The sequence below is a fragment of the Taeniopygia guttata genome, chromosome 2 (assembly GCF_048771995.1).
Source record: "Taeniopygia guttata chromosome 2, bTaeGut7.mat, whole genome shotgun sequence".
NCBI classification, from domain to species: Eukaryota; Metazoa; Chordata; class Aves; order Passeriformes; family Estrildidae; genus Taeniopygia; species Taeniopygia guttata.
Genome location: NC_133026.1, coordinates 94,251,303 through 94,278,213, shown reverse-complemented (window position 1 = coordinate 94,278,213; position 26,911 = coordinate 94,251,303). Strand labels below are relative to the sequence as shown.

General features: G+C 37.5%; 1 protein-coding gene and 1 long non-coding RNA gene across 6 annotated transcripts in view; one reads left to right on the top strand and one right to left on the bottom strand.

The window, feature by feature from the left end:
• Positions 1 to 4,011, top strand: part of LOC121469511 (uncharacterized) — a 66,247-nt gene extending 62,236 nt beyond the window's left edge. For both annotated transcript variants that reach the window (XR_012054060.1, XR_012054059.1), the window contains one exon: positions 3,783 to 4,011. This is a non-coding gene — a long non-coding RNA (uncharacterized lncRNA). The remainder of the gene's footprint in view (positions 1 to 3,782) is intronic.
• On the bottom strand, positions 1,211 to 26,649 carry FBXO15 (F-box protein 15). 4 transcript variants are annotated; one of them, XM_072924465.1, is made up of 11 exons: positions 26,466 to 26,602; positions 24,296 to 24,349; positions 22,927 to 23,040; positions 20,917 to 21,021; positions 17,115 to 17,357; positions 16,647 to 16,856; positions 14,718 to 14,847; positions 12,347 to 12,429; positions 11,051 to 11,196; positions 5,475 to 5,599; positions 1,211 to 2,310 (listed from the first exon to the last, which is right to left on the bottom strand). In XM_072924465.1, exons 3-11 carry the CDS (start codon positions 23,013 to 23,015, stop codon positions 2,041 to 2,043), a joined length of 1,401 nt encoding a protein of 466 aa, XP_072780566.1. In that variant the 5' UTR covers positions 23,016 to 23,040; positions 24,296 to 24,349; positions 26,466 to 26,602; the 3' UTR covers positions 1,211 to 2,040. The 4 variants fall into 4 exon arrangements, with proteins under 4 accessions (XP_072780566.1, XP_030121764.4, XP_041570616.2 ...); XM_030265904.4 differs by lacking the exon at positions 24,296 to 24,349 and having other exon boundaries at positions 26,466 to 26,649; XM_041714682.2 differs by lacking the exon at positions 26,466 to 26,602 and having other exon boundaries at positions 24,296 to 25,844.
• Positions 26,650 to 26,911: the final 262 nt, after the last annotated feature.

Genomic DNA, 26,911 nt, shown 5'->3' with positions numbered 1-26,911 from the left:
ATTTTTTTAAGATCTTGGAACAGTTTGCTTGGGTTTGCTGAATACACGTTTGTGCACAGCAGAAGTAAGCCAGCAATAACCTGACAAAACTGCTCTGCCTTGTATCACCTTTTAGGTTGACAGTGCTGCTAAAGACTTACTCTATCCGAATCAATTCAGTTACAAAACTTTCAGGCTACTAGATCTGCTTGTCAGGGGTAGGGACAGCATACTCTCTTGTTCTACTTCCAACAGTGATGCCAGAATTTTCTATAAAACATTCAATTGTATAAAATAATCAAATTAATCAAATAAATGTATAAAACAATCAAATTAATTACAAATTGTAATTGCTTACTAAAGGAAGTAGTATACTTTTATTTAAAAACTCTTAACCCAGAAACGCTGGATATACAATAAAACTTCAGCTAGAATGAACAGTGACAGACCTTTTACCATTTGATGGCTCCTAGGTGCCCGTTGTCTTTGGTAGCTTCACAGCAGCGAAGAGAGCATACTCACACATTTCAAAGGAACAATGTATCCAGAATAATTCTGCATTTTTGTTTACAAGCTAAGCAGTAAAGTAAATGACTAAGAAAACTTTGGGACTGAGCTACTATTTCCTTGCTAAAGCTGGTATCTCAAAGACTAAATTTGGGCAAAAACAAAGATCTAGACTGGCCATTTGTCTGCGCAGATCACTTTTAGTGTTTGTCCTTCTGGCATTCATCACACCCAGTCCACATGTTAAAACCTTTATATCACTTCAAGGGATCCCAGCCAGTAAGAAAGAAGACCAAATGCAGCTGATCACTCTTGTTAGTCTGGCTAAGGACCAAATGCAGAAACATTTCTGCTGCATCTTTAGATAAGGTTTACAAGATGAACTAGAACTATCAGCCTCAGCTTATGGTCTTTGAAAGTTAAATTAAGAAGCAATTCTCTGGTTCTAATATCTATCTACCTCTGTAGCACAGAATACAAGTGCTTTCTTATGAACATTGTTTGCACAAACCAATTAACATATGTAAACAAATAAAGAGAATTTATTTTTACGGAAATCACTACCATAATAAAGTCAGAGCAGTCAATAATACAACTGTCCTTGCTAGGTAATGACACTGAACTCAAAATATCATGGAATTTAAAAATATATTTTTTTTTACAGGAAGTAGAAAATTTCATTATAAAATTACTCCAAGGAACTGGAAAGATCAGGGCACATATATTCATTTTTTATAGAAATTCATTTTATTAGATAAACAGTATCAGATATGCATTGTTTCCAAAAAAATTGAATGTTACATGCATTCAGTAAGAACAGACATCAGCTCAGGTTGGCTGACAATTGGGATACTTATTCATAGGCCAATAGGTAAGGCAAGTTATCTAGTCTCAATCAGATAACGTTCGAACATGGGAAAACAGAACAAACAGGAATTTAAAGAAATGTCATAAACAGATTTTACACTACTTTCTTAACAAATGCCTTGACTGACACATTTTTCAGATCAGACTCCCCATCCAGCCTTGCAGTCTTTTACTAAAATATATTTAACTGAAGTTTTTCTGGAAAATGCATTTAACAAAATGTGTTTAACAAAACTTGTCATTTACCAATTACACTCCAACAAACCTGGAGGGAACAGCACACATGCAGTTTTATTACTAAGCATAAAAGTCAATGTTCTCAAAACCAGGGTAGCTTATGTAAGGTAAGGCATCTTCACAGCTTGGCTCTCAAAAGAAGCAATTCCTTAACCGTAGTAACAAGCATCTATAAAGAAAAATCCTAAAAATAATTTCAGTATAGCTAGTGAGAAACAGACTAACCATGTAATGTTCAACAGAGAAGAAAACCTCTCACTTATATCAATATGTCTCTTCATTCCTCAATTGCCTATTAAAAAAATTTAGGCTATTGTATTTGTTACTGGAAAACTCAGAGGAATAGTCTCGCTTGTTGGTGTCAATCTCAAGTATCAACAGTTTATTGTGGTTTTTGTTGTAGCCAGATTGTTTGGTTCTTAAAGCAAGGAAATTAGTGATCTGATTAGGTCAGTAGCTTGTTCCATACCAGCTATTTACCTTTTTAGTGCTTACATAAAGCACCAAACTGACTATAATATATTCCTTGGTTTCTTCCAACCATAAAATCTCAACACAGACTTTACCCTCTGAATCTGCATAGTCTGCAGTATACATATGACCCATGTAGTCATAAAGGCCGGATGACTTGGTAGACAATTCCATGTGGACTGGAGCACTAAAACACCAGAAGGGCTTTCCAGTTTCATCCAAGAGAGTCAGATCCATCACAAAGCAGTCCTATAAACACAAACAGAAGAGATTATTTCCCTATGTCATAGCACACTAAGTACATCTGTATCTGATTTTAGAAGACTTATCAAGGGTTCAGAGTTTTGTATGAAGGCTAAAACCTCAAAATAAAATTGATAGTGCTTCCCTGACCTACTGCAACAAATACTTATTTAGAGGTTTCCTAGAGAAATCAAATTGCAACCTACACACATCAAATGCTGTGTACAAAAGGTACCACTGCCAAACCAAATCACATTACTTCCTGAACCTTTTTAAGCCCTTAACATCTCTTTTTCTCAATTATTAGCTACCTTACCATTCAAATAATAATAGTCCCTTCAATATGAGAAAGCAACCTAAGTTTAAAGTCAGCTACTAAACTTGTGTGAATGCAGCAATGTTTGCAAAGATACCCAGGGACCACCCAAGGCAGTGCACACACAATTACCCTTCCAAGCCAGCTGTATACCGTACTTTTTAGTACTTTTTGAAAAGCTCACAGCTTCAGTTCCCAAAAATGTAATATCAATAATCTTGATGTAATTACTCCTCTTACAAATTCTTGAAAATATTTCATTACAAGATTATACAACTAAATAATTTTAAATGTTAATGCCAATTCCTTGGTCTTTGCAAACTGATGGTTCCACATATCCCTTGGAAGCATAGGAGCCATGTGTCATTGTTAGTATCAGCTGTTCCTTATTTCTCATGAGTTCCAAATCACTAAATGAGTCAAATTATCTTAATTATGTTGTATCTGTGCTCCAAAAGCATAAACAAACCACCACCACATATTCCATGCAAAAAAATTTCATTTGGAATGCTTTATTTCTCTGTACTACATAGTTGTGCTTCTGTTGCCCTAGCATTATTTTCGCTATTACTTAACTTCAATCAAACAACAAAAGGGCAGATGCCACAAACATGAGGCAATATGATACACACAGTTTCCCTAAGCTTTTTACTGTAGACCATGCTGAAAATACAAAACTCAAAGCAAACCAAATGATGGTGTAATAAACTTATATGAGCTACAGGATCACTGGAAACAATAAAGAATTACTAATTCTGGTCTGACAGCTTGCATATAGAAGGTCAATTATGAAAAGTAAAGTGGGGTGTTGTTGGGTGGTGGGGTCTCCCCATGCATTTCTGTCCTGCTTGGGGTCAGGATCAGGTTAATTTTTACAGTAGCCAGGAGGGAGCATGGCTAAGACATGGAGGCTGCTCTATACCACCTCATCTCATTTCCAGGGGCAAGGAAAAGGCTTTCTTCTCCTTAGGGGTATTGTGCCATGGTCAGGTTGCACTCCATGGTGAGCATTTGCATGTGAATGACCCTGCTCTCTTGTACATTCTTGTTATTAATATTGTTGCTGCTACTCTCCATTTTCTTATCTCATTGCTGCTTCCAGTAAACTGCTCTTATCTCAGCTTTGATCTTTACCTTTTGTGCCTCCATTTCTCCTTTCCAGCCCAACACAGGGGAGAAGAAAGGGAAAGCAAGCCAGTGGAGTGCGATTTGGAGTGGATACAGTGAGAATCCTAAATTGGAGAATACCATTCCAAAACCATGATAATTTTCAACTATCTGTACTTCAGCAACTAATTTTTTATTAAAAAACCCAGAAGTGCCAAGAAAGTTTTTTAGTTTTTTGGTTTTCCTTAAGAGTATTAAATAAAATTCAAATAAATTGAAAAAAATGGAATGTCCTACTTCTGTGACTGATGTTATCTGGCCTTCACATGCTTCAAGAATTTTAGAGACTTATGCTAAAAACCACACTGAATTCAACCCATAGCTACATGCTGACATGTTGCATCTGTCATCACAAAATGAGGAGTTAAGAAAAAAAATATTGTATTCTTTATTTTGTCCTAGAAACAAATATTCAACATAATATATGCTGTAAGCATGTAAGAGAAAGACTAAAACTGAAAAATCTAAAGACTACAGCCATAGCTCTCTGCTTCCTCTGACAGGTAACTTCCTAAATTCTTATGTACTACTCAGAATTTTTTTCATGAAAAAAAAAAAAGATTCTGCCAAGCAGCTGTTAATCCTATAGAATCATAGAATGATTTGGGTTAGAAGGAACCTTTATAAGTCATCTAATTCCAACTCCCCTTCCTCACCATGCTCAGTATGGAGAAAGAATATTTAGCTTTTTTTTTCCCCAACGTCCAGTTTACTTCTACCCTCTTTCAGTTTAAAAACATTGTCCCTTGTTTTCTCACTACATGCCTTGGTAAAAAAACTCTCATCAAACAGTATTCCATTGCACATTTATACAGAATTGGCAGAAACAACAGTTTTATTCTTTTTTTTTTTTTCAAAAGAAGTACCAAAATTGAAATCAAATGTTGAACTAGATGATTTTTCAGTAGTGCTTAAATAATAGTCAGAATTTTTACAACTTCTGAAACATTCATGCTGATAAAGTGCATTTAAAAATATGTGCCTACAGCACTATTGCAAAAGCTACAGAACTACTCTGAAACTTAGTTTGAAATAATTATTTTAGGATTTTTATCCAAGAGAATTCATGAGCATTCCTCTAAAAATAAAAGAGTTCGTATAGCTGACTGATGCACCTGAGTGGATCTAGGTGCTGACTGTGTGGATGTGGACTGCAGTTTCCTGTGTCCACTGGCATTTTAACATTCCCTAGCAGTTCCTAACTTTCACTGCATATTCAGCACAGAACTGCAGACTATTTCCCCAGAGGTTCAAGGCTTATTGCTCGCAAAAAAAACCCCCAACCAACCAAAAAAATTAAACCAAAAGAAACAAAAAACCACAAAACAAAAAATAACACTCTCACACCAAACAAAAAAAAAAAAATCCCCCAAAAAAGTACATCTGCAGTACATTTTTTTTGTCCAGCATTTCCAAGCTGGCTGGTCAGTCACAGCACCTCTGCTGAGTGGAAAGCACTGGTGTAATTACACACAGATAATGGGACTATCATGCAATCCAGACTCTATGAGAGAAAGGAGAAAACCCTTTTCCTCAAAATTCACTTTTTTTAAAAATATTGGAATAGAGGTTTTGTCCAGTTACAGCTTCTACAAATAAAAAAATTGTTTAAAAAATAGCATATTTAGGAAGCACAAACAATTCTGTTCTGAGGTAAGCACTTCCAGAAACAAAAAATATTTCTGACCTTTACATTGCCTTTAAACACATCTGTTTCCCAGCATATGCCAAGTGTCCCAATAACAGGCAAGTGCTTCCTATTATCCTTTAAGTTTACGACTCTGAGCCTCAGGTATCCATTTTCAATGTCACCTGAAAATATAAACAATATACAACATTACAGCAGCATAAATCAAATTCAGCCCAAGTACACTGTAAATGTTCTCTTATCTTCTTTCCATGTCTTTTTCTTCCCACTCACCAATAAGAAACCCTTGCATACACCAACAGCAAAATATCAGCTACTTTAGGGAGGAATTAAGTTGCAGTTTGGAGCTTTGATTCTGTAATTCACAGTAGAAACTGCAGATAAAAAAAATCTTTCAATTTTTTTAGTATAAAAACAGGAATGCCACCTAAAGAACATACATAAGGATACAAAGACTAAATTTCACATTCAGCATTTCAATTTTATGCTACCAGTGGCTCCATCACTTCCCATTCCCCAAAAGTCAAGCTCAACACTAACACACAAAATAAAACGATACCTCCCCAACCTTTTTTTTTCCAAGTTATTTAAATCTCTCAGCTCTGACTAGAAACTTAATTAACGCAATTCAAAGGGTATAACTATTCCTCCTTAGAAAGGATAATGCATGATTTAAATTGACATGCAGTATGATTTGATTTAAATCAAGTTGTTAAATGATGGATTTTTTTCATTTTTTAAGTAGCTTTCTCCAAGGCCCCTGGGGTTTTTTTAGCCAGAATTACTATGATTTGTGATTTTTTTATTACTACATGTAACCATATTTGTTTGGAATCTCTCCCTCTCCTCTCAAAAGAGATTGACATTTTTTTACGTATTTTTTTCCCTTTACTATCAGAGAAGGAGAGTTAACCAAGGAATCCAACAGTCTAATTATTACTTGGGGTAGAGCATAGTGAACATGACTCCAAAGAAAAGTGAAAATAAAAGCATCACATCAAGACACAAGCAGATTTCTTGGTAGGACATCCCTTAAACAAGTTTCCTGGAATAAGAGCTACTCTCTCAAAAGAGCAAAACAAAGCACTAGAGACCTCAGTACAAAAAAAGAAATTATCTAGCACTTGCAGATACAAAGGGAGGGAAGGATTCCCAGGAATATAATACTTGTCAGGATCCAGTAGCAGGTCCTGAATGGTAAGGTAGCAAGTGAAGGGGCTCATAGAGATTTAAGATGCAAGGCAGAATTGTTTTGCCTATAATTCTCCTTCAATCAAGTCCAAGTAGCAGCATGAGGCTACAGACAGAAGCAACAGCAGAAAGGCTGGCTGTGAGTTAAATGGCTGCATCCAGCATGCAGTGGCAGCAAAACCTCTGCTTGGTGGTTACTTGAAGCAGATAGCTGGAGACAGTGATGGAGAAAGAAAGTCCACACACAGAGGCCAAAAACTTCTCTGAACTGGTGCTAGAGCCAAGCAACTCCCAAGATACAGCTGGCCACAAATCAATGCTGGAAAGGTATCACTCACCAGTGGGAAGTCCAAAGAATACTTATTCTGGAAAGAAGCAGCCCAGCACATGACAGAAAACAACAGCTGCAGGTTTTTCAGTAAAGACACTGGAATAGCAGTGTGAATACAGTGAAACCAACATGAATATGCCCAGGAAATATTTTTTAGGAAATACTTTTTATGGTTGAAGGAAAATGCAATCCTCCAGACTGTGATACCCACTGTCCTTGCAGTGAAGTGCAAAAGAAATCAGTGAGGAAAATGTAAGCAGAATTCATTTCCAGGATCCAGCTCTAGGTACAAAAAGGCAAGTAGAAACTGGCACCTGTCCAAATGGTTCAGTTCCAAAACCTCAGTAAATCAAATTCAATGACAAAATTTTATTCAAGGTAAAAATATCTTATTTAAATAGTTGACTGACTAACCACTGAAAGTCCACATTTAAGTTGAGATTTTACACAAAAGGCTTGAAAACATCAGTCAACAAGCATTTTTTCCAAAAGGACTACTTGATTATCCACAATTCCAATCTGAATGGAAGTGGCCATTTCCCTTACTCATTCAAATCAAATGAAGTTTGAATGGAATAAAAATAGATTGAAAAAAGCATTCTGCTAATAAATTAATAAAGTCCAGGACATCTCTACAATTGCATGGCATTAATACACCATTGCTAGATAGATCATCTGGCTATGATGCGTTGCAGTTACTCCTTAACTTTAGCCAGAATGGAAATAGGCAACAGATCAGGACTCTGAAGGCTAATTATTCATGGGTTGGTTAATCCAGACTTTATATATGTTTTTTTTAATATAAAAGCTCCATTGCAGTCCTCACATTCAGGAGGAAGGAAAAGCCTGCCTAGAAACAAGCAAAAAACTGAAGACTAAGTACTGAAATCTCCCCTTCCTCACCTCAGTCAGATGAGAAAATGAAATTAAAGGGCAGGACAAGCCATGTTGAACACATGAAGAGAAACATAGAGGAAGCACTTTGGACAGGATTTTCTTCAGCCTGAGCCAGACTTTGTTTTGTTGTCCCCTTTAATATCTCTAGTCCTTGATTTACGCAAGGCATGCACAGCAGCAAAGCAGCAGAATAAGTTATAGTGAACAAATATTTCCAAATTCAGGTAATACCAACAAAGAGAACATATACCATGCAGATAAACCTCAGGGGAAAGAAACAAACAGACCAATAGTTCCAAACCACTTATTTTAGCTAAAAGCCAAAAAAATAAGGAAGTTTGGAAGTTTGTTGCAAGTTGTCATTTGATTGGTATCTTCAGAGGAAAAGCTGTGCTTAATACTAATTCTGGTGCCAACAACCAGCCTTACCACACTGAAATGGTTATTTAAACTTGCAAATCAATCTTCAAGGTCAAGCAAAACCTTTCAAATGCCTGATATGTAATTTTACAAACGAACCTTAAAAGTTCTCTAAATACACAAAAATCAACCTTTACGTTTTGCAAGCACAACACATCAGTTTACATCTACTAGAAATGACACTAAAAAGCTTAAACTACCATGTGGCTGCAAAGCTGTGCTTAAAAAGTTGAAAACCTAGGTAAATACATTTCAAAAATATTTATTAAGAAGCTAGATTCATGGCTTCTGGGAGTCATATGAAAAGACTGTCATAGCTTCCTGAAAACAAGGAAAGATTTCAAAATATTTTCAATTCAGTTACAAAGTATTTAACATATTCACCCTACAGTACCTGTCAATGACACCATATTATTAATCTTGTTTACATGAAAGGCAGCATAAAATAAAATGCTAAACCCCAACCAAAACAGTGGCAAAACAGCTAGCTACTGCAATGCAACTATAATAACACAAAAAAAAATCTGTAGCCATATACATTCCATCTGCTGGGTTTAAGTGTGACATAACCTTTTCTAATTTAAGAATTCTGCAAAACTAATTGAAAATGGAGTAGCAAAATGAAGCACAATATTAATAGATACTAACAAAAAGCAGACAAAAATTAATCTTGAACAAATAAATCAGTTATTCTGTAAAACACAACTGGGCATTCTCTGGTAACCTAGGAATGCCTAAAGCTTCCCAGTGAAAACAATAAAAAAGTAGAACAACAGTACTAGCTGACAGGTGCCTCAAGTATGCTCCTCAAGTTGTGGAAACCGCCATGGGTATGTTGCATCTATAATTTAAAATAAACTAGACTGGGTAGAGAATTTTCAGAAATAGCAAGACTGCCCAGTATGTTGCAGGACTTCCATGCTTCAGAGTCCTCCCATGCTTCAGAGTCCTCCCAGAGGATGGGACAAAGTGTATTATTAGAATGGACCTTACAAACAAAACTCTAACCATCAAACAAAACCAGTTTGGATAAACCTGGACACATTCAGCAACACCATGCTCATCAAAAGGAGAAAAATGAATAGCAAACCACAATGAAAAATGTGACAGCAGACAGCCATATGCTGCCTCACTACACCACTTTTGGAGGAAGTCAAGCATTTTCCAAAAGGAATTATTGTGCAAGCACACAGAAGGGACTAGATGACAAATGAGCTTATTGTCTGCAGAACCATGGTTTCACCTGTCTGATGCCTTTTGAGACCAAAATCTGGTGGCTGTCACACTACTGAAAGGCACAAAACCAAAGCAATTCTGAAAACACTTGTGAACATAAAACAGATTCTGTAACTTGCAAAGTGAGATGGCATCACAACTGTAGCTCATGGACATTTGCTTCAATGTACATAAACATCAATTTAATATTTTGTGTAAGTAGCTTCTAAGCAGCAAGAAAGCAATACCAAGAAAGGAAGTATGCCACATAATACTTTTTCTTGTGCAACTGTAATGCTAGGAGCATAACATTGTCATTTTAGAAAACAAAACTTGATATTCAGCTAAATGTGAAAACCCAACACAATTCCAAAAATCCAACCCTCTGGCCAATTTTGAGAAGATTTATTTTGAGAATATAAAAAGGACTCTTGTACTACAGAACATTTCAGGTAAGATTTCTTGCTATATGCACAGACCTTTCACTGAAGTTTTATCCTTAGAAGTATTCCTTTAATTCAAGCTTGGTGCTTTTCTAGAATCTGAAAACATGTATATTTCAGGTTCAAGGACTACAGCGTTCCACACTGCACAAGGCTGTAGTCTAAATGACAGCTCTCAGAATCACCAAATACAAATAAGAAAAACCAAACCAAATCACGGGGAAATTCTGCAGCCCTGTAAAAGAACTCACGCCTGACAATAGCACCCTCTACTGACAGAAAAACAATTCTGAAATCCACACTGCTGAGGAACACTGGTATTAAAAAAATACTGGGGTGCAAAAATTCATTTACACTACTCAATATTAAATTAATTTAATGACAATGTTTAATTTTAATATTTTAATCTGTCTCTGCTTACAGAAAGATAGCTTAGGAAATTATGCTGAAGTTATGTCAAAAGAGAGATCACCCATGTATTTTTCAAAACCCCAGTACAATTATGAATTTGTGCTGTATGAGAACAACAGGAATGTTCAACCATGTCTCATGGAAAGAAGTGCTGAGAACAAAATGAAGCAGCAGTTTAAAACAATGACTGAAGTCACACAATGAAAGGATTTCAAAATAGGCAACCTTAAGCTCACCGAAATAAAAACTATAAATCTTAAAGTTCACAGTAACTTCTATAAACGCATCTATATATTTAATCTGTCTGTGCACCCAAAGTACACTCAAGAATTCTACAGAAATAAGCTTCCAAAATGTATGAGGACAAACTGTCTCTCCTTTAAAAAATACAAGAAACACCAACCTGCACCAAGAACTGTGCCAATGCATTATTAATGTAGCACAGAACTAAAAGAAAAGTCCCTGAAAATCTGCAGAATTTGCATCCCAGGCCTGACACAGTGTCAATGCAACAGTGGGCAGACTTCTTATAGAGCAGGCTTAGGACGCCACACAAAGCACCATGCAGATATAAAGAAACCACACCAGTTACTCTTAAAATTCCATGGAAGTTTCACCCCTTAAAACAGAGAAAATGGATATAAGAAGGAAAGATGTAACAGCAGGGATTATTTTTAAAACAGACATTATTGTCCCATCAACTTTACCTTTTCTGCAGAAGAGGCACTTGAATGATCCACACATGTACCTGCAGTTTCTGCCATGCAGATCAAGATGCAGGCTGTAGTCATGCAGTCCAAATTCTGAGTCAATATCATCCAGTAAAGGTTTATTAGGTGGAGGAACATATTGACTTGGAAAAAAAAAAGATAGAATTTAGCAAGGGGGGATGATTTAGTAAAGATATAACACATAGGCCTACATTGAGACTGTCATCCTAAGACAAGTTTCAAAATCATACATCTGTAGTTCATCATGCTTCTTTTAACACAATACAATGTCTATTACTGCTGATCAGTTGTTCAGCCTAGCCAAAGGCACAAAATGTAACAGTCAACTTTAAAAGGTGCATCTGTTAAACTTCAAAACATGGACTTGTCTATGAAAAAGAAAAAAGCATCAGCCCAACTACAAATCTAAAAGTCTCCTAGCACTAGAGACTTCTCTGAAATAGCAAATAATTGGAATAATTTTGTCTGTGACTAACTAAGTAACTACAGCCCACAAGTGACCTAAAGAGACCACATGCCAGAGGCAACTGAGCAACTTCTATATAGGATTCAATTTGGTATTAAGGGAGATGGTGTTAAATCTTACATTCTGTGTTGGAAGAGCCACACTAAGTTATAGTGAGCATTTCAGACTACTGGTAGATACAACAATACTTTAAGATCACTGGTAGATATAACAATATCTGACCAGAAAGCTGAGTGGGAAATAAATTCCCCAAACACTATTCTAAAGCTAAAAAATTTCATATTTTTAAACAGTTTACAAGGTATAAACAGGTATTATACTATATACTGCAATATACACATATACAAACACTTCACAGGAACCCAGCTACTTTCTCAATAGGACTAAAAGATTATTGCAGGCACCAGTTTACCAGTTTTCCCCTCTCTTAACACAGCCAAAGATTACTTTCCTACTTCCTGAAATCTCTCTTTTCTTTCTGTTTCAGATAGAAAGAGGAACAAGAAGACTGCTTGTGGAAAGGGAGAAAGTGTGTGTAGTGTATTTCTAACTTTCTCAATACAGCAACTACTAGTACACTTGTATAACTAAATCATCTCCTTAAGAGTATAACAATGGCAATATTTTAGTATGAAAATGCTTCTGCAGTTTTGTATTTAGTTACTGTACCTGTTGCTTATATTAAACAAGAATAGTTAATTACTGCCTAAATATAAACCTTTTGCCAGCAGCCAATTTTAACTGTAAAACTCAAAGCTTTATTCAAAAGGTTATCTTTATTACCCACAAAGGAAAACCAAACTTACACAGTAGCAGAACCCAAAATGCTTCTCTCAAGAAGTTGATTATAATGAAGATTCGCCATAACAAAAGCAATTTCATTTTTCTCCTGAAAAGTAAATTAAAGTAGATGTATTTTCATCTGGAAATTCTTTTTTTCATAAGGTCTGAGAATTAAAATTCATAGATAAATGCTGCTGCTTTTTACTCTGCCAATTACTGCAATAATGTTAGTAATGACTTGATTTAACACTTGGACTCCTAAAACCTTTACTTTCTTTTCACAAGAGTACAGAATATATATAAAAGGTTGCAGCATTTTTGTATTATGGGGAAAGAGAGGGAAGAGAGGGAACTTTTGCCAAGGCAAAAATTATGAGAGCAATCCAAGAATTGTACTTCCCTAGCTTCCACTTACCATTTTAAAAAAGAAACCTAAACAGAATCAAACAGCCCTTACTCCCAACTACTGAAGTATCAAGTTGATTTTCATGTGTGAGGAACATTTCCAAAGAGGGCTAACATCAGGGAGGAATACAGAATTATTCAATAGAAATTGTGAATTTCAAAGTAAAAATTGTGTCTTCACCAGATTATTTACTCCTGGAAAAACATTAAGAACATAAACCTTCTATAGTCAAAGAAAACATCATTGTGAAAACTAAACATAGACAGAGGTACATATTTACTTCAAGAACACAGAATGCTAGGATGTCAGGGCTTTTTCCTTTAAGTGCATTTTTTAAATCGCACATTTACAAACACGTAACCCAATAGGAAAACTATTCACTGCCAGAAGTCTATTACTCTCCTGAAATATGGGCAACTACTATTTTCATCTCTCTGGGTTACCAGAAAATGACATTGTCTATCCAACCTTTTGGCTCCTCTATTTTCACAGTGCAAAATTACCGCTATAAAGGATTTAACTAGGGAGATCTATCAATCACATAATTTCTCAGACTTTCTCTATCCAAATACCAGGAGGCCCACGTAACCTGCCCTTGGTTTCTGTTACACAGCTACATGCAAAAACACAAGATGCATGGCATTTACAATTATTACACCCACTGACACTTAACTACCTTGTATTACTCTGCCTACACAGAGAATAAGAATTGCTGTTTAGAAAAGCAAACAGGGAAACTATACTAGAGTGACGCACTCAATTCTTCACAACAATGTGGAACTTGGTTATGACTGAACCATTTCCAGGTGCCAAAGGAGCTGTCTTTCCAAGCATGGATGGGGCCAATACACAAGACCACAGAGGCAACAATAGAGGGACATCAGTCTACAAAACTTCTGAAGATACAAGAGAAATGGTTGTTCATTAAGCAGAGCTTTTCACAGACTGAAACAACCTGTAGCAGGTTTATGCCGGTCAGGTAGTCTCAAGTTTTCTAGGAAACTGACTTTCTTACCTTTAAGTAAGAGTGAAAGAAATAGTCCTTCTGCAGTTTTAAACATTGCCTCTGGTAATTGTGCACATTTGAGGCACCACGTTTGCAGCTGGAAATTAGACACAATTTCGAGCAACTGCTCACAGCCTCCTTGAGGAAAGTTCCTTGCCAGTACCAAATAACCTAAGTCAACGTCAATAGCATGGCTAAGGGGAGGAAAAAAGTGCTGACACCTCTGAATTCAGATCAAGAGCAGAACACCTAAGATAGGCTTCCACAGCACCCAGCCCTGCATAGCTGCAGGCAGACAGAGAGGTCCCAGTGCATTCAGTACAAAGATGCAGATTCCTTTCGCATAGAAGTCTAGTTCAGATGTTCTGCACTGCCCTCTAAAGACATTAATCTCTACACTCACCTTACAGAGGCTAACTGCTTGACTTAGACTCAATACCCCCAAAAGGGCATGATTTACAGCATTCCTTCTGCTGGAGCAGGATATGGCTACATGGTGATGTAGATTAAAGCCAAATATAAGTTGCTTTATAAGCCAGAAAAAGTTGCTATGGAGGAACACATCACTTTGAGTGATATGGACAGGTAATGGCATGAATCACAGGAAGAAGCACTTCTCAAACCATTCTATTGAAAATTACTCTAGGATATCAAAATTGAGCATGTGAAGACTGGAAAATAAGTAAAACTGAACACAGTATCTAACACAGAATGATACATAACTGATCTTTTAATTAAAAGTGGATTTTTTATGTATGTATACTCCTGTGACTGCTCTTTAGGAAACAATAAATCATCCACTTACTGTCCCTACATGTCTTTTGTGTTACTAGTTTAGACAAGATATTTCAAAATTCAAAGGGGAAAAAAAGGGAAGATTTAAAAAAAACCCCTCCCCAAACCCAAACTAAAAGCCAAAAAAAAGAAAAAAAATCCTTTCCTACAAATAATAATAAAATACTGAAACAAAATGTTATCTTACCTTCCAAATTCCTACTAACAGTCCTGGACTCAGACTAAAGAGCTGGACAAGCTCATCAGCACCAAACACTACACTTTTTTCAGTCAGGTTAGCAAGATGGTACTCAGCAATCAAGGAAAATCGATGAGGTCTTTGAAAAGAACATACAGAATGTAGCAAAAAAATTATGTCTCTTTATTCATGTAAAAGTTCAGCCTAATTACATTTTTAACTCTGAAGTCTGACTAACAGCACATGATGAAAATGGTTTTGAAAGCATTTGGCATGCAGAGTCATAAACTATACCTTTGAACAACTACAGTGCACTAGCAGGATCTCAACTCCTAACAAGATAAACAAAAAACACTATATGATCTTCTAAAACACTCTTTAAAAATTAAGAACTTATGTTCTTGCCCAATTTTTCAAAATACAGAATAATTTTACAATTTGTTTTTGATACTTTATTGATACTAAATTGAATCACTGAACATTTATCACTGTGAAGCAAAATTCAAAGGAAAGGACCAAATTGTACATATAATGAATTAAAACTTTGTGTTACAGGAAGCTTTCCTTTTTTCAGATTTTTTTTTCTCTATTTTACCCATCATTAAAGCCATTTAGGTACAAAACACTCTTAAATATAAGTTCATGGACATTCTTATTAACTAATGACATATTAAGAAAAAGAGCAGACAGAGTTCGCATTACCTATTCAGAATGAAGAAAGAAGTCTTTCTAGAATCCTTTTCAGACTCAGGCTCTTATTATACTCAAAACAGTTCCTAGATTTCCATATGGTATCACTGTAGTATCACCTACAACTACACATTGAACACTGCCTGGGATGGGGCATCCACAACCTCCCTGGACAACCTGTTCCAGTGTCCCACCACCCTCACAATAAAAAAAATTTCATCCTAATCAACATCAACCTTTCCATCTTTAAGCCAATCACGCCTGTCCCTGCACTTACAGTCTTAACAATGACATACTGAAACTGGTGAAGCCATTGCCTTCATCTATATTCACAATTTGTAAAAACCTCTAACTCTGTGAAATAAGTACATCAACTGCCTGCAAACTTTCTTTTTTATTTTCTACAAATAAACCATCATCTTGGCAAAACAACTACATTTCCTACATAATCTGACTGCAAGACTTGTTCAGCTAACTTTATACAAAAGCTCCTCTTGATTTATTTCTTTTTTAAGTAAACACTTTTCTTCTGGTTGAGGAACATGGTGTTTTGTAGGTGAACAATTCTCAGAGCTCTATGGCTAGGGGCTTTGTTTAAGAAGCATGTAGCTGATTATACACACAGGCTCAATGTGTGCTAAACTCCTTGACACCAAACAAATACCTCAAATAGACACTTTTTATTTAAATATATTTTTAGAATATGACAAAAACCATTGTACACATTTAAGTTAAAAACAAGGGACATGCTGTGGACTGTGTGACTTTATATGCATACACTGAAGATTGCATGCATAATTAAACACCAAGTTGTCTAAATTCACACACACAGCACCCAGACAGAAAATAAATTTTAACAACACAGATTACCTGATTGTAGCCACATAAATACTGATGAACTTTTTCAAGCTAAATTTCTCACAATAAATTCTCCAAGATTTTACATTTTTCTTTCATGCTCATTTGTGTCTATACCTTAGATTCAGCTTTCCAAGTCAGGACCTATCAGTCTGCATATCACACGCCAATAGCTACATTAACCTATGAATTAATGTCATAGCTTGCTGGATTATACTATTTCCTGCTAAAAAGCTCTTCCAAAGAGGAGAATAACATAGAAAGAAATACTGCAGGGAGGGTTTCTAAGAGTTAGCTTACTGAGTCAAACAAATGTCAGATAGGTTGTACAGACACATTATCAACCAGTTGCACCCAAAAAATCCTCAAAAATCCCATGTTAAAACTCACCCATTCTTGCTGGGAGGTATGCTTTGGTCAGGAAGCAATGGTGTAACTCCAAACAGTTTTAGGGTTGACAGGATGTCTAAGCATGGCCAGTCTGTACCATGCCAAAGTACAGTAACAGATGTGTCCATGAATGATAGGTTTGGCTTCTCTATTACATGTTCTTTTCCATTTTTGTCCTTTAGAACAATTATCCAACTCAACCCAGAAACTCTGTTATTTAGGAATTGAGAGGGGAGAGGGGTGTTTAAAAACAAATTCCCAAAGTGATAAAACTTAAAGTATGCTTTCAACAAAATTTTTAAATTTCTACTAGCTGCTACTAATATTCCTTAGTTTCAGTAATTTATAGATTATCATTGTATCTTCCCATTATGATATACATTTTATAGCTCTAATTCTATACCCCCCAAGCCATTAATATTTTGTACATTGTTGTAAATTAAATCTTTTTGACAAGGTATTGCTTACTTCATAGCTTCTTTGTTTTTACATGGAAGACCTGTATAAGGATCTAGAAATTTAGCAAGCCGCATTACTCTAGTTCTTAAGGCAGATGTTTGCTTGGAGATGTATTCTTTCTTCCAGTACCCAGGCTTTCTATCATGTACAGCAGCACAGCCCAAAGAAAGTGTTTCTGTTTGTTTAGACTTCATTTTCCGAATTGTCCATTTTGGGTGCAAAGAGCTGGAATAGAGTTTCAGCCAAATTCCACTGAAAATAAAAACAGAATAAAGAGAATAAATTTCAATAATAGTCACTTCATTTTTTATATGCACATCTCAGCTACCACTGAGCATAGTGTTAGCACAAAAACAGTCTAGTCTGTCTTCCCAAAGATATGAGAGCCAGGATGAAGCTCTGTGATAGCACAGTCATAGTCAGCAAAGTCAGTGAAAACTGGTAAAGGTTAAGCAGAAAATTTTGAAAATTCCATCCCAAAACAATGATGCATCCTCCTCATAGAAAATCAGCTAGCGGAAGAAGTGGTTTAATACCTCCTATTCAACAAAGATAATCTGTACACTTCAAGTTTCTCAGATCCAGCTGAAAGTGGGGTGGAGGACAATTTAGAATCACTTTTGGTGCTACCAATGTCATGTCAATCCCTTCTGCACTCTCTTTGGAAAAGCCCAGAGAAGACACGACTTTCTGAAGTCAAAGTATGTGACTGTAATGATGGATTCATCTCTTTCATGCAAGGAAAACTGTAAGATCAGATTTCAGCCCCTCATACCCCAGTATCTCTAGGACAGTTCACAGACTATAGAGTACAGGAACCTACAAGAATTCAAACAATAATCTGTGAATACAGGTTGCCAATAAGTTTTCTCATTCTGAAGTGCTAAACATATAGTGCACGTAACTGCACTAAGGAAAATTACTAGCAAGAGCAACAAATTCTTAAGAGACATTTTCTATCACTTATTAGCAACATTACCTTTATCAATTCTCACTTATCCTCAGGCAAACTTACACTAGTGAGCATTGTATGGCATCTTCCCCTCCCCTCAAAGCATTCAAGGACTAGATCCATTCCACACTGCCTCCTACCCATCCAAACCATTCTCAATTCATTAGCTGCTGAGAATAAGCCCCCACATGCTGAGAGCCAGGCTCTGGTTATTGATGCAAACCTACTCAGGAATTTTGCAAAAACCTTCCCGCTCACTGCTCTGCAGATATATACAGAATTCCCCACTGCCATTTTTTGAGACAAAAGTGTCTAAAACACACACACCAATAAGCTACTGTGACTGGTAAAGGTGGGTTCACAGTCAACATGAGCTTTCAACCTTCCTTTCACTAAAAGCCGGGTGGGAAGGGTAACATAAAGAGCAATCCCATAACTGAAACAAAGTTTTAATATTTTAAGACCATAAAAGGCAGTCAAGTAACCAGATAGTATAAAGCATTTCTGATGGAGAAGGGAAATTATTTTTTAACTCCAAAGCAGTTTACAACTGTCCAGTGAGGAAAAAAAGGAGAGATGTCCTTAACATAACATCACCAGGAGAATTTGAGCTGTGTATCATCCAACTGGTCTTCATCAGCCTAAAAAGTCCAGTAAAATAACTTCCTAAAAACTCTCCTGTTAACTAGAAACCCCTGCCCAAGAGAGACATCCTTTGATGGAGAGAGATACTCTGCATCTTACTGTATGATGCTGAAGACAGGGCTTAGTAGTAGGCATTTCCTGCATTTTGAAGTTGCAGATTAAAGCAATTTAGTTGACTGAAGACAGATTAATGACAAATACCTACCATCCTCATGCTCACTGTCAGTAACATATTTATTCTTCCTTTCCCAGAACAGCATTGTGCAAGCAAAGAAATTAGTTCAAGAAACTCAAAAATACAGCTAGGGCAGGGAGACAGAGAAGAAGATGAAAGAGGACATGGAATCTCAAGTGTTTAGGAAGGTATCACTGCCCCTTCATCCTCAACTTCTGAAGAACTCAGGACAGATAAATCAAAAAGGTATCCAACAGAGAAGCACAGGTTTGCTTCTTTCACAACAGAGTATGTGCCCTATTTTCCTCAAATTGTTAATACTCAAGGCCTCTTAACAGACATTACTACAACAAGCCAAACAAACCTTTTACTGCTAACTCAAATGTCAGAATCAGACACATCATCAGCAGCCATCACTTGACCACAATGCCAAAAAGACCCTGTGCTCTCAACTTCCTCTCACACAAGCATGTTCTGCTGGTGATCAGAACCCTCAAGTTTTCACAGGCAGACCATATCTGTGAACTTCCCACACCGCATGATAGGAAGGCTGGAATACCCCATGCTGGGGCACCAGAGAGTGCAGGAAGGGGGTAGGTCATAAACATTTCTTTGTCTTTAACAGTTATATTGGAGACATCAGTGCCAAGAACTGCTTAAGTGCAGGCATTGTATGAACAGACAGAAGACAAATCACTGCATTAGGCAGCACAGATATACCACAATGAAAGACTGATAGCCCTGTTGCATCAGGGACAGCACCCTGTACATCCAAGGACAGCAGAAATACCCTAAAAAAATACTCAGTCTAAAAACCAAGGTCAGATTTGTCATAGAAATATGCAGAGACTTCAATTAAAACTTCTGTTCATACACTGCAAGACTCAGGGTATTAAGGAGGTCCATTAAAATCCACCAGGAAAAAATTACCTGTTCCCACTGAACCAGTCAGGCTCCTAGAGAAGGGAAAGTAACTCTTCCCCAAATCCCATTTGGGCACATACACTAATCTCTGTTGAGATTAGAAAATCGTAACATAGATTGTTGAGATGGATACAGATGAATCATCTTTCCCTAGACAACCACAGTGATTTTATCCTACCTTACCACCTTGAAGTGGAAAATACATGCCAAGATTGGTAATTTGTGTCAGCTATGCCATTTTTATCTACCCTTACCTGCTGACAGCCTCAAAACCTAAATCTGGATTACAGATCTTCCCTTTAAATTCATCAGTTCTAAAGGTATCAATGCCAAGGTAAACCAATTAATTCACCATACAGGTTTCAGTAAATAAGGGAGAAATAGATTCATACCAGGTACAGCAACTTCCTATGGAGGAAGACATTTTCTCATTCAAACAACACTAATGCAGTAGAATCCTAGAAAGAAAAGGATGCCCAGGTTATCGCATACCAACCCGGGTCTCTCCTCTTTACCCTTTGACAAAATTATCATCGTATCGGTAGGAGCAATTTATGAACTCCATATAGGCAATGCTTATAAAAAAAAAGTGTCAGTATTTATCTTTGTCTCTTTTGTTCTCATTTAGAAATCACCAAAACTTCACAAAAAGAGCAACAGTTAAAAAACACCAGTGGATCATTTGATTGAATCAATCCCTCTGCAAAAACCTGATGAAATAATTAAGTAAGGAGGACTTCAAAACTGTGAAAGCTATGACAATTCCATAAAGCTACTGGAGACATATCATTAAGGATCACCTGAACTGAAAAGTTTGTGCAGGTTCGTGTGAATACAAACAAATATTTGCAAAATGTAAAACAAAAAAAAAGGTCTAACAGCAACATTTCAAAGCACTGGATTTAGTTTTTGCCTCATAACTCCCATTAAACAATGGGCCCTGCACAGCTAGAATTCCATGTACACATACTGTGGGCTATGCAGGGCAATTTCACAGAGTAACTGCCCATAGGTGCACACATCAGTGCTCTGGCATCAGAGAAACTAAATTAGAAGGATTCATTAATTCAGACAAACACAATTACAGCACAACTGAGACCTTCCCTCTTCCTTACTTGTCATTGGCCAGCTCATAGAAGCGCTTATTCACACAACCTACAGTCAACAGGGACACAGCATCCAAACAGGAAAATATCTTCAGCAGCACTTCTGGTGGCAAGCTGGAAAAGAAAGTAAAAATTAATACTGTTAGACTTCCCTGCAAACTCAAAAATGACAATGGCAGAGAATTTTAATTTCAAACCAGACAAAAACAGAAGAGGTGGAAACCAGCAGGTTGTAAACAGATGAATCAAAAATCACCTGAAGAGTTAAACTGTGGAGTTTGGGTTCTAATTTCACTCTCTGGTATGTGGTATTTGCCTAAAATAATTAATCACAACTTATTCACGTGGCACAGCACAATTACACGAAAAGTTATGGGTTTGCATTTTCATTAAACTTTGTTAACTTTAACTATGTTTGACATGAAACTACCTTGTTTTGCTTCAGTTTCTTACTGCTTGTACCATGATTTTAATCATAGCCACCAGCATTTGCAAAACTGCAGATATATTCACTCTCCCTTTTGACTGCAGTGTCAAGTCTCAGGATGCACCAGGACAGAAATGTCCTAGTCTAACAGCAAGATCATACTCTAACTCATCATAATCTTCAAACTGTACACTCTCAGGGGTCTTGTGCAGTTTTCATTTATGTCAACAGAAAGATGTGAACTTCAAAGTAAGAGTCAAGTGATATCTTGAAAATGTCAATGTCTCGTGCATCTGAAGGCTGCCTGAAATGCAGGTGCCAGTGTAAGCACAGCAAGCAGAACATACCCTGGAGATGAGCCAATGTGATTTCTGCATTAACAGACAGGAACCTTGTACCATTTGAGCAGTACCTCATAACTGCACAGAGTTTAAGATACATGCATTTTATACTCTAATTTTCTTGAGCATTGAGTATGGTTACAACAAAATCAACGCTGAAAATAAAAGGTGCTTTGAAAGTCAACACCCCAGCTGTGCCTCTTGTCCTTTTACTACTGGGTTATTTGTAACACTCGTTGATTTATAACACTATTTCAGAAGCAGAGAGCTTTAAAGGGTAGCATGATAATGCCAATATCTCAATGTTTGTATTAAACTCAGAATCTTAATTGCATTGACATAGAAGCAACATGCCAAAACTGGCACTGTTACTATGTGAAATAATTCATACACTGTAAACCCAAAGCAGTTAGTGCACTCATTCCAGAGAAAATTTAGAAGTGATACATTAAAAAGCTGGAGATTAACTAAAATAATACGCTTGATCCAGAATTTTCAACTGTATTCTTTTTCCTTTGAAGAAAGCTGAAAGGATTTTTTTTTTCTTTCTTCTCCCACCATTACATCAGTCTGACAGCACTGCGCTACTAAACTACTCATCCAATGCAAAACAGAGAAATTACTACACAGGAAGCTATCAAATGTATAAAACAAAGAAAACTAATTACTTCTTGAAGTAACATATTCTTATATTTTTTTTATGTGAAAATGTAACTAATTTTCAAAATATAAAAACTCACCATTATATTGAAAATGCCTTTTCACTGTCAAACAGGAAGAGAAACATTTACTTGCAGCAAATATGCAGCAGCCACTGATTCCTGCTCCCCCCCCCCCATCCCACCATTCTCAGCCTCTCTATACACTAAGATCCATTTGATGACAACCAATAACCAAGAGAAACAGAAGAAGTTTAATTCCCAACTGGCTTTCTTTGAAGGAATACAATAACAATTTTTATTCTCAAGGAAGAACATTGCCCATGACTTGCACAGGAGTTGCTGAAGGCTTCACATGGCTCAGAAAATGCACATATTCCTTGTGAGCTTAGGAAAGAACAAAGGAGAACCACACCAGAAAACATTAGAAGGTGAACACAGGATCCTAAAGTAGGCCAGGAAAGCAGATCTTTTCAACTCAGAGTATCTGACATAGAAATCTCCCATGATATGAATATAATTACTGCAAGCAGTCAAAATACAGCTTACAGGGGGACTTCCACTCTTACTCCTAACATAAAGACATACTCACCTCTCAATGCACACATTTGGTTTCGGTTTTATGGGAGGTGTCAAGTACAGACTTTTAATTCCAGCATTTAGAGTTTCAGAACATTTCATAGGCCTGGCAGCAAAGGTCCTTGACCTACTTGTAAGAAGGAAAAGCTGTTAAGAATCACATATGAAGAATCACAAAATGAAGAAATACACATACTGTGCACACCTAGACACAACATTTCAACCAACACAGGATGCAGGGAATAGATCACATGGCAATCATTATTACTTGAACAATTACACCTAAGTTAAAATACTTGGCATCAGGAAGATTCAGATTTAAACTCACAGCTGTCAATCCTGTGATTGATCTCTCACAGCAGGCAAAGGGAATAGTGTTCTCCCAAATCAGTCTGAATCCAGTAGAGCTCTATTACCCTTAGACAGCAGCACCACTGCTTGGCCACTACAACCAAGCTCCACTGAGACCCCTGGAGCAAGTCAAACTAACTGATTCATCTTCTGTTTCACAACATTACTCCAGAGACATTTTTGAGCCACCCAAATCTACTAAGCTATGAAAAGACACCAGATAGAAACAATACCTTGAAACTTCCTCAAAAACTGTTGTGGTTCAAAAAGTATTTGTATACTTTCATACTATACTATGCTGTTTGCTTGCATAAAAAGCAACAAAGGAGATTCAATCTATGAAACAGAAGGCAGCTAACAAGCTCTAAGGGATGTCCAGATGTCAGTCAGACAAATTACTTGTTGGTAGAATTACTTTGTTAAGGTTTAGGGCTTGACATGCTTCATTGATTTCAGACCTAGGGGGAGGTCAACAAAGCTTGGGAAGAAGGATGGCCACTGCTAGCGGACATAAAGAATGCAGAATTTACAGGCCACAAGGATACCTGGAACAACTCCCAAGATAAGGAAGAAACTATTAAAGCCAACTCAGCAATTGTGCTGAAATCAGCACCAGCTTCTAGAAGTATGAGATTGCAATCACTGACCCAAGAAACTCACTGCCACAAAAAAGGCAAAGACTGAACATGCAAAGTAATTAGCATGAGAAGCAAGAGAATCATTATCCAACGGAAGCTAGAAAACTAATTAATAAAAGAATTATCTTACTTGTATCCAATAAAAAATAATTCCTTCCTTAGCTAAAATGTATAAAATAGTAAAACATTTTATTAGTTGGTGTGCTGGTTTTGTGGATTTGCCACCCAACATCCCCTTCTGTGCAGAACTGTAAAGCCATCAAATACCTTAACCCTGTGCCTGGATTGGCCTCCTGCATACCACAGTGAAAGAACCTATTTTGGCAACATTTCCACATCACAATTTACAGAGAAAAGAAAGGAATTCTGCATATTTCTAACACAAATTCTTACAATCCAACCGCTCACACATTTTTCCAAGTTTTCTGATAGGAAGGACTTCGTAAGCTGCAATTGCAAACAAATACTATCATTAATCCACACAGAAATATGGAGACAGAGTTTCAATCTTAAACCAAATTCTTACACTTCATACCCACTGATGCCACCAAGCAGGCAAAGCTCCCCATTCACTGGATTATTGACTTTTTAAATTGCCAGCACAATTCCAACACCTGGCCAAACCAGCTCTGGGTTTCTAGGCAACCAATTCATATTGGGGGGAAATAGCTAATTTTAAACTATATGGGTACCATATACATTTAATGCCTACTGGTTTTGATTTAAGATTCATTTATGCTCAAAAATAAAATCAAAAGAAATTAACAACGCTGGTCCACACTGTCAATGGTGCTATGTAAAAACAAAAAAAAAACCAAGACATTTTACTGAGAATTTCTATAAGCTTAACAAAAAGACAAGCACATTTCAGCTTGAGTGTCAATCACTGATAGACCAACTAAGTTAACAACTACAAAAGAGTAGTCTTATAATAAATACAACCTGGACATCAAACAAGGGTTTTACTCATGTATCATTACCAAGAACTCTTTGATGTTGAGGCACTAACAAATTGCCATTAAAGGGATTTAGAGACACAAGTTGTGCGCAACAGCAGCAGTTATCACTCTGTATATTCCAGGGCAGCACATCCCAGGCTATTCTCCCCTGAATCCATGCTGAAAGCAGAGAGTTTGGGAATACCCTATAGGGACACAACTTCACAGACTCCAGCCACAGGATTAATTCAGATAAGAAGCTGGATTCTGGATTTTAAAACACACTACCTTGGACAAGCATAACCTGCATAGCCTGTATTCAGTCCTTCTTGCTCATTTAAACCACCCTCTCTCCCCTGCTTCACTCCAGGGAGAAATATATGAGGAAAGAAACATTTTGCCCACACATGCCTTGAAAACTTTAATGTAACAGCTATTGTTTTTGTAAGCTTCAATTAAAAAAAACTGCAGAACTTTTGCATTTTCCAAAACAAAAATATTCTCAAGGTATGAAGAAACAAACAGCAAACCCAATCCATAAATTACTTTTCAAGTACTGTGTGTGCTAAGATTTTAAATTAGCATTCACAGAATGCTTTTACATTGCATTGCCACAGCTTGGGCAGATAAGCCTAAGATAAAAATCAATGACAGCTGTTACACCCCCTCTTTAGAGACTTCTAGAACAACTGAGATGATCTTACTTAAGAGGCACAACAAATTCAGCTGCTTTTTCATTACCTTTCACCTTGTGGGGCTCAGTTTTGTACCAGTATTTTCACTTTCACACCCTATAACACTTGCAATGTGCCTTGGTTTTTTCATGGTCAGCAAATAATTGTCTTTCAAGTAAATTTCAAATAGTGTACAAAAATTTTAAATAGTGATAAAATCTGTCTCCTCCATCTGCTAAAGCACATCTGGGGATAAACAAAAATAGCGTTTTGACATGGTTTGGTTGGGTTTTGTTCCCTCGGCTAACAATTTCAGTCTTTTTAAAAGGTGGGTATTACCCCAATCCATTTGCAGGTTAAAAAAAAAGGGAAAAAAAAAAAAAAACAAACAACCAGCTGAGGGAATGAAACTGTGCTGAAACCCAAGGCTGAAGAAATGGGTTAGCAGAAAAATATGCTTTCTCAACTTTGCCTGTCAGACTGATGTTTTAAGATTCTGAAAGCTGAACCTGTACTGTAAGAATTAAGAAAACCACACCTTCCACAGCTATTACAAAGGCCTAACGACCCTGAACACACATAAAGCAGCCATTCAACTAACTCATTATAGCACCTCCTTCAAGCTGAAGGACGGTACTGAAGTTTAAGCTCCCCTTTCCAGGTAGAACAAAAAGTGCCAAACCCAGGCCTCTGTGCAGCCGGCAACACCAGCGTTTTCCCACTGCAACGTGCCCACAGGGCCAGGGCCAAGGAGAGGAGAGCACCATGGTCACAGCCCTCGCCGGGAAGAGCCGAAAGCTAGAAACCAGAGCCATGGAGCAGGTGAAATAAGTTTCCCAGAGAAGCAATGGGAGCTGACGGAAAACAAAAAACCAACCCTCCCCGGAAAAGGTGAATGCCCAACAGGCAGCCCCGGGCCGGCAGAGCCCCGCTCGGCGCGCCCACCGTTACCTGCCACGGCCCGTCGCCATGGCCGCGACAGCGGCGGCCTCGCACCGCCAGCGGGGAGGGAAGGGAAGGGAAGGAGCAGGAGGCGCCGCCTCCCGTTCTGCGCGCTGAGGCGGGGCGGGACGGCGGCAGCCCGAGGGAGGCGGTGCCGGGGGCGGGGCGAGAGCGCGGCCGCGCGAGGCGCGCGGGGAGCATTAACGGCGGTGCTGCCCGAGGAGCGTCCTGCGCCTCCCGCCCCCACAGTGAGCTCCGAGCTCTCGGGTCTCAAAAACACAGAATTAATTAGGTTGGAAAACACCTCTGAGATTACTTAGTCCAACCTACGACCAAAGACCACCACGTCAATCAGACCACAGCATTAAGTGCCAATTCCAGTCTTTCCTTAAACGTCTCCAGGGTCAGTGGCTCCGCCACTTCCCTGAGCCCATTCCAATGTCTAATCGTCTTTT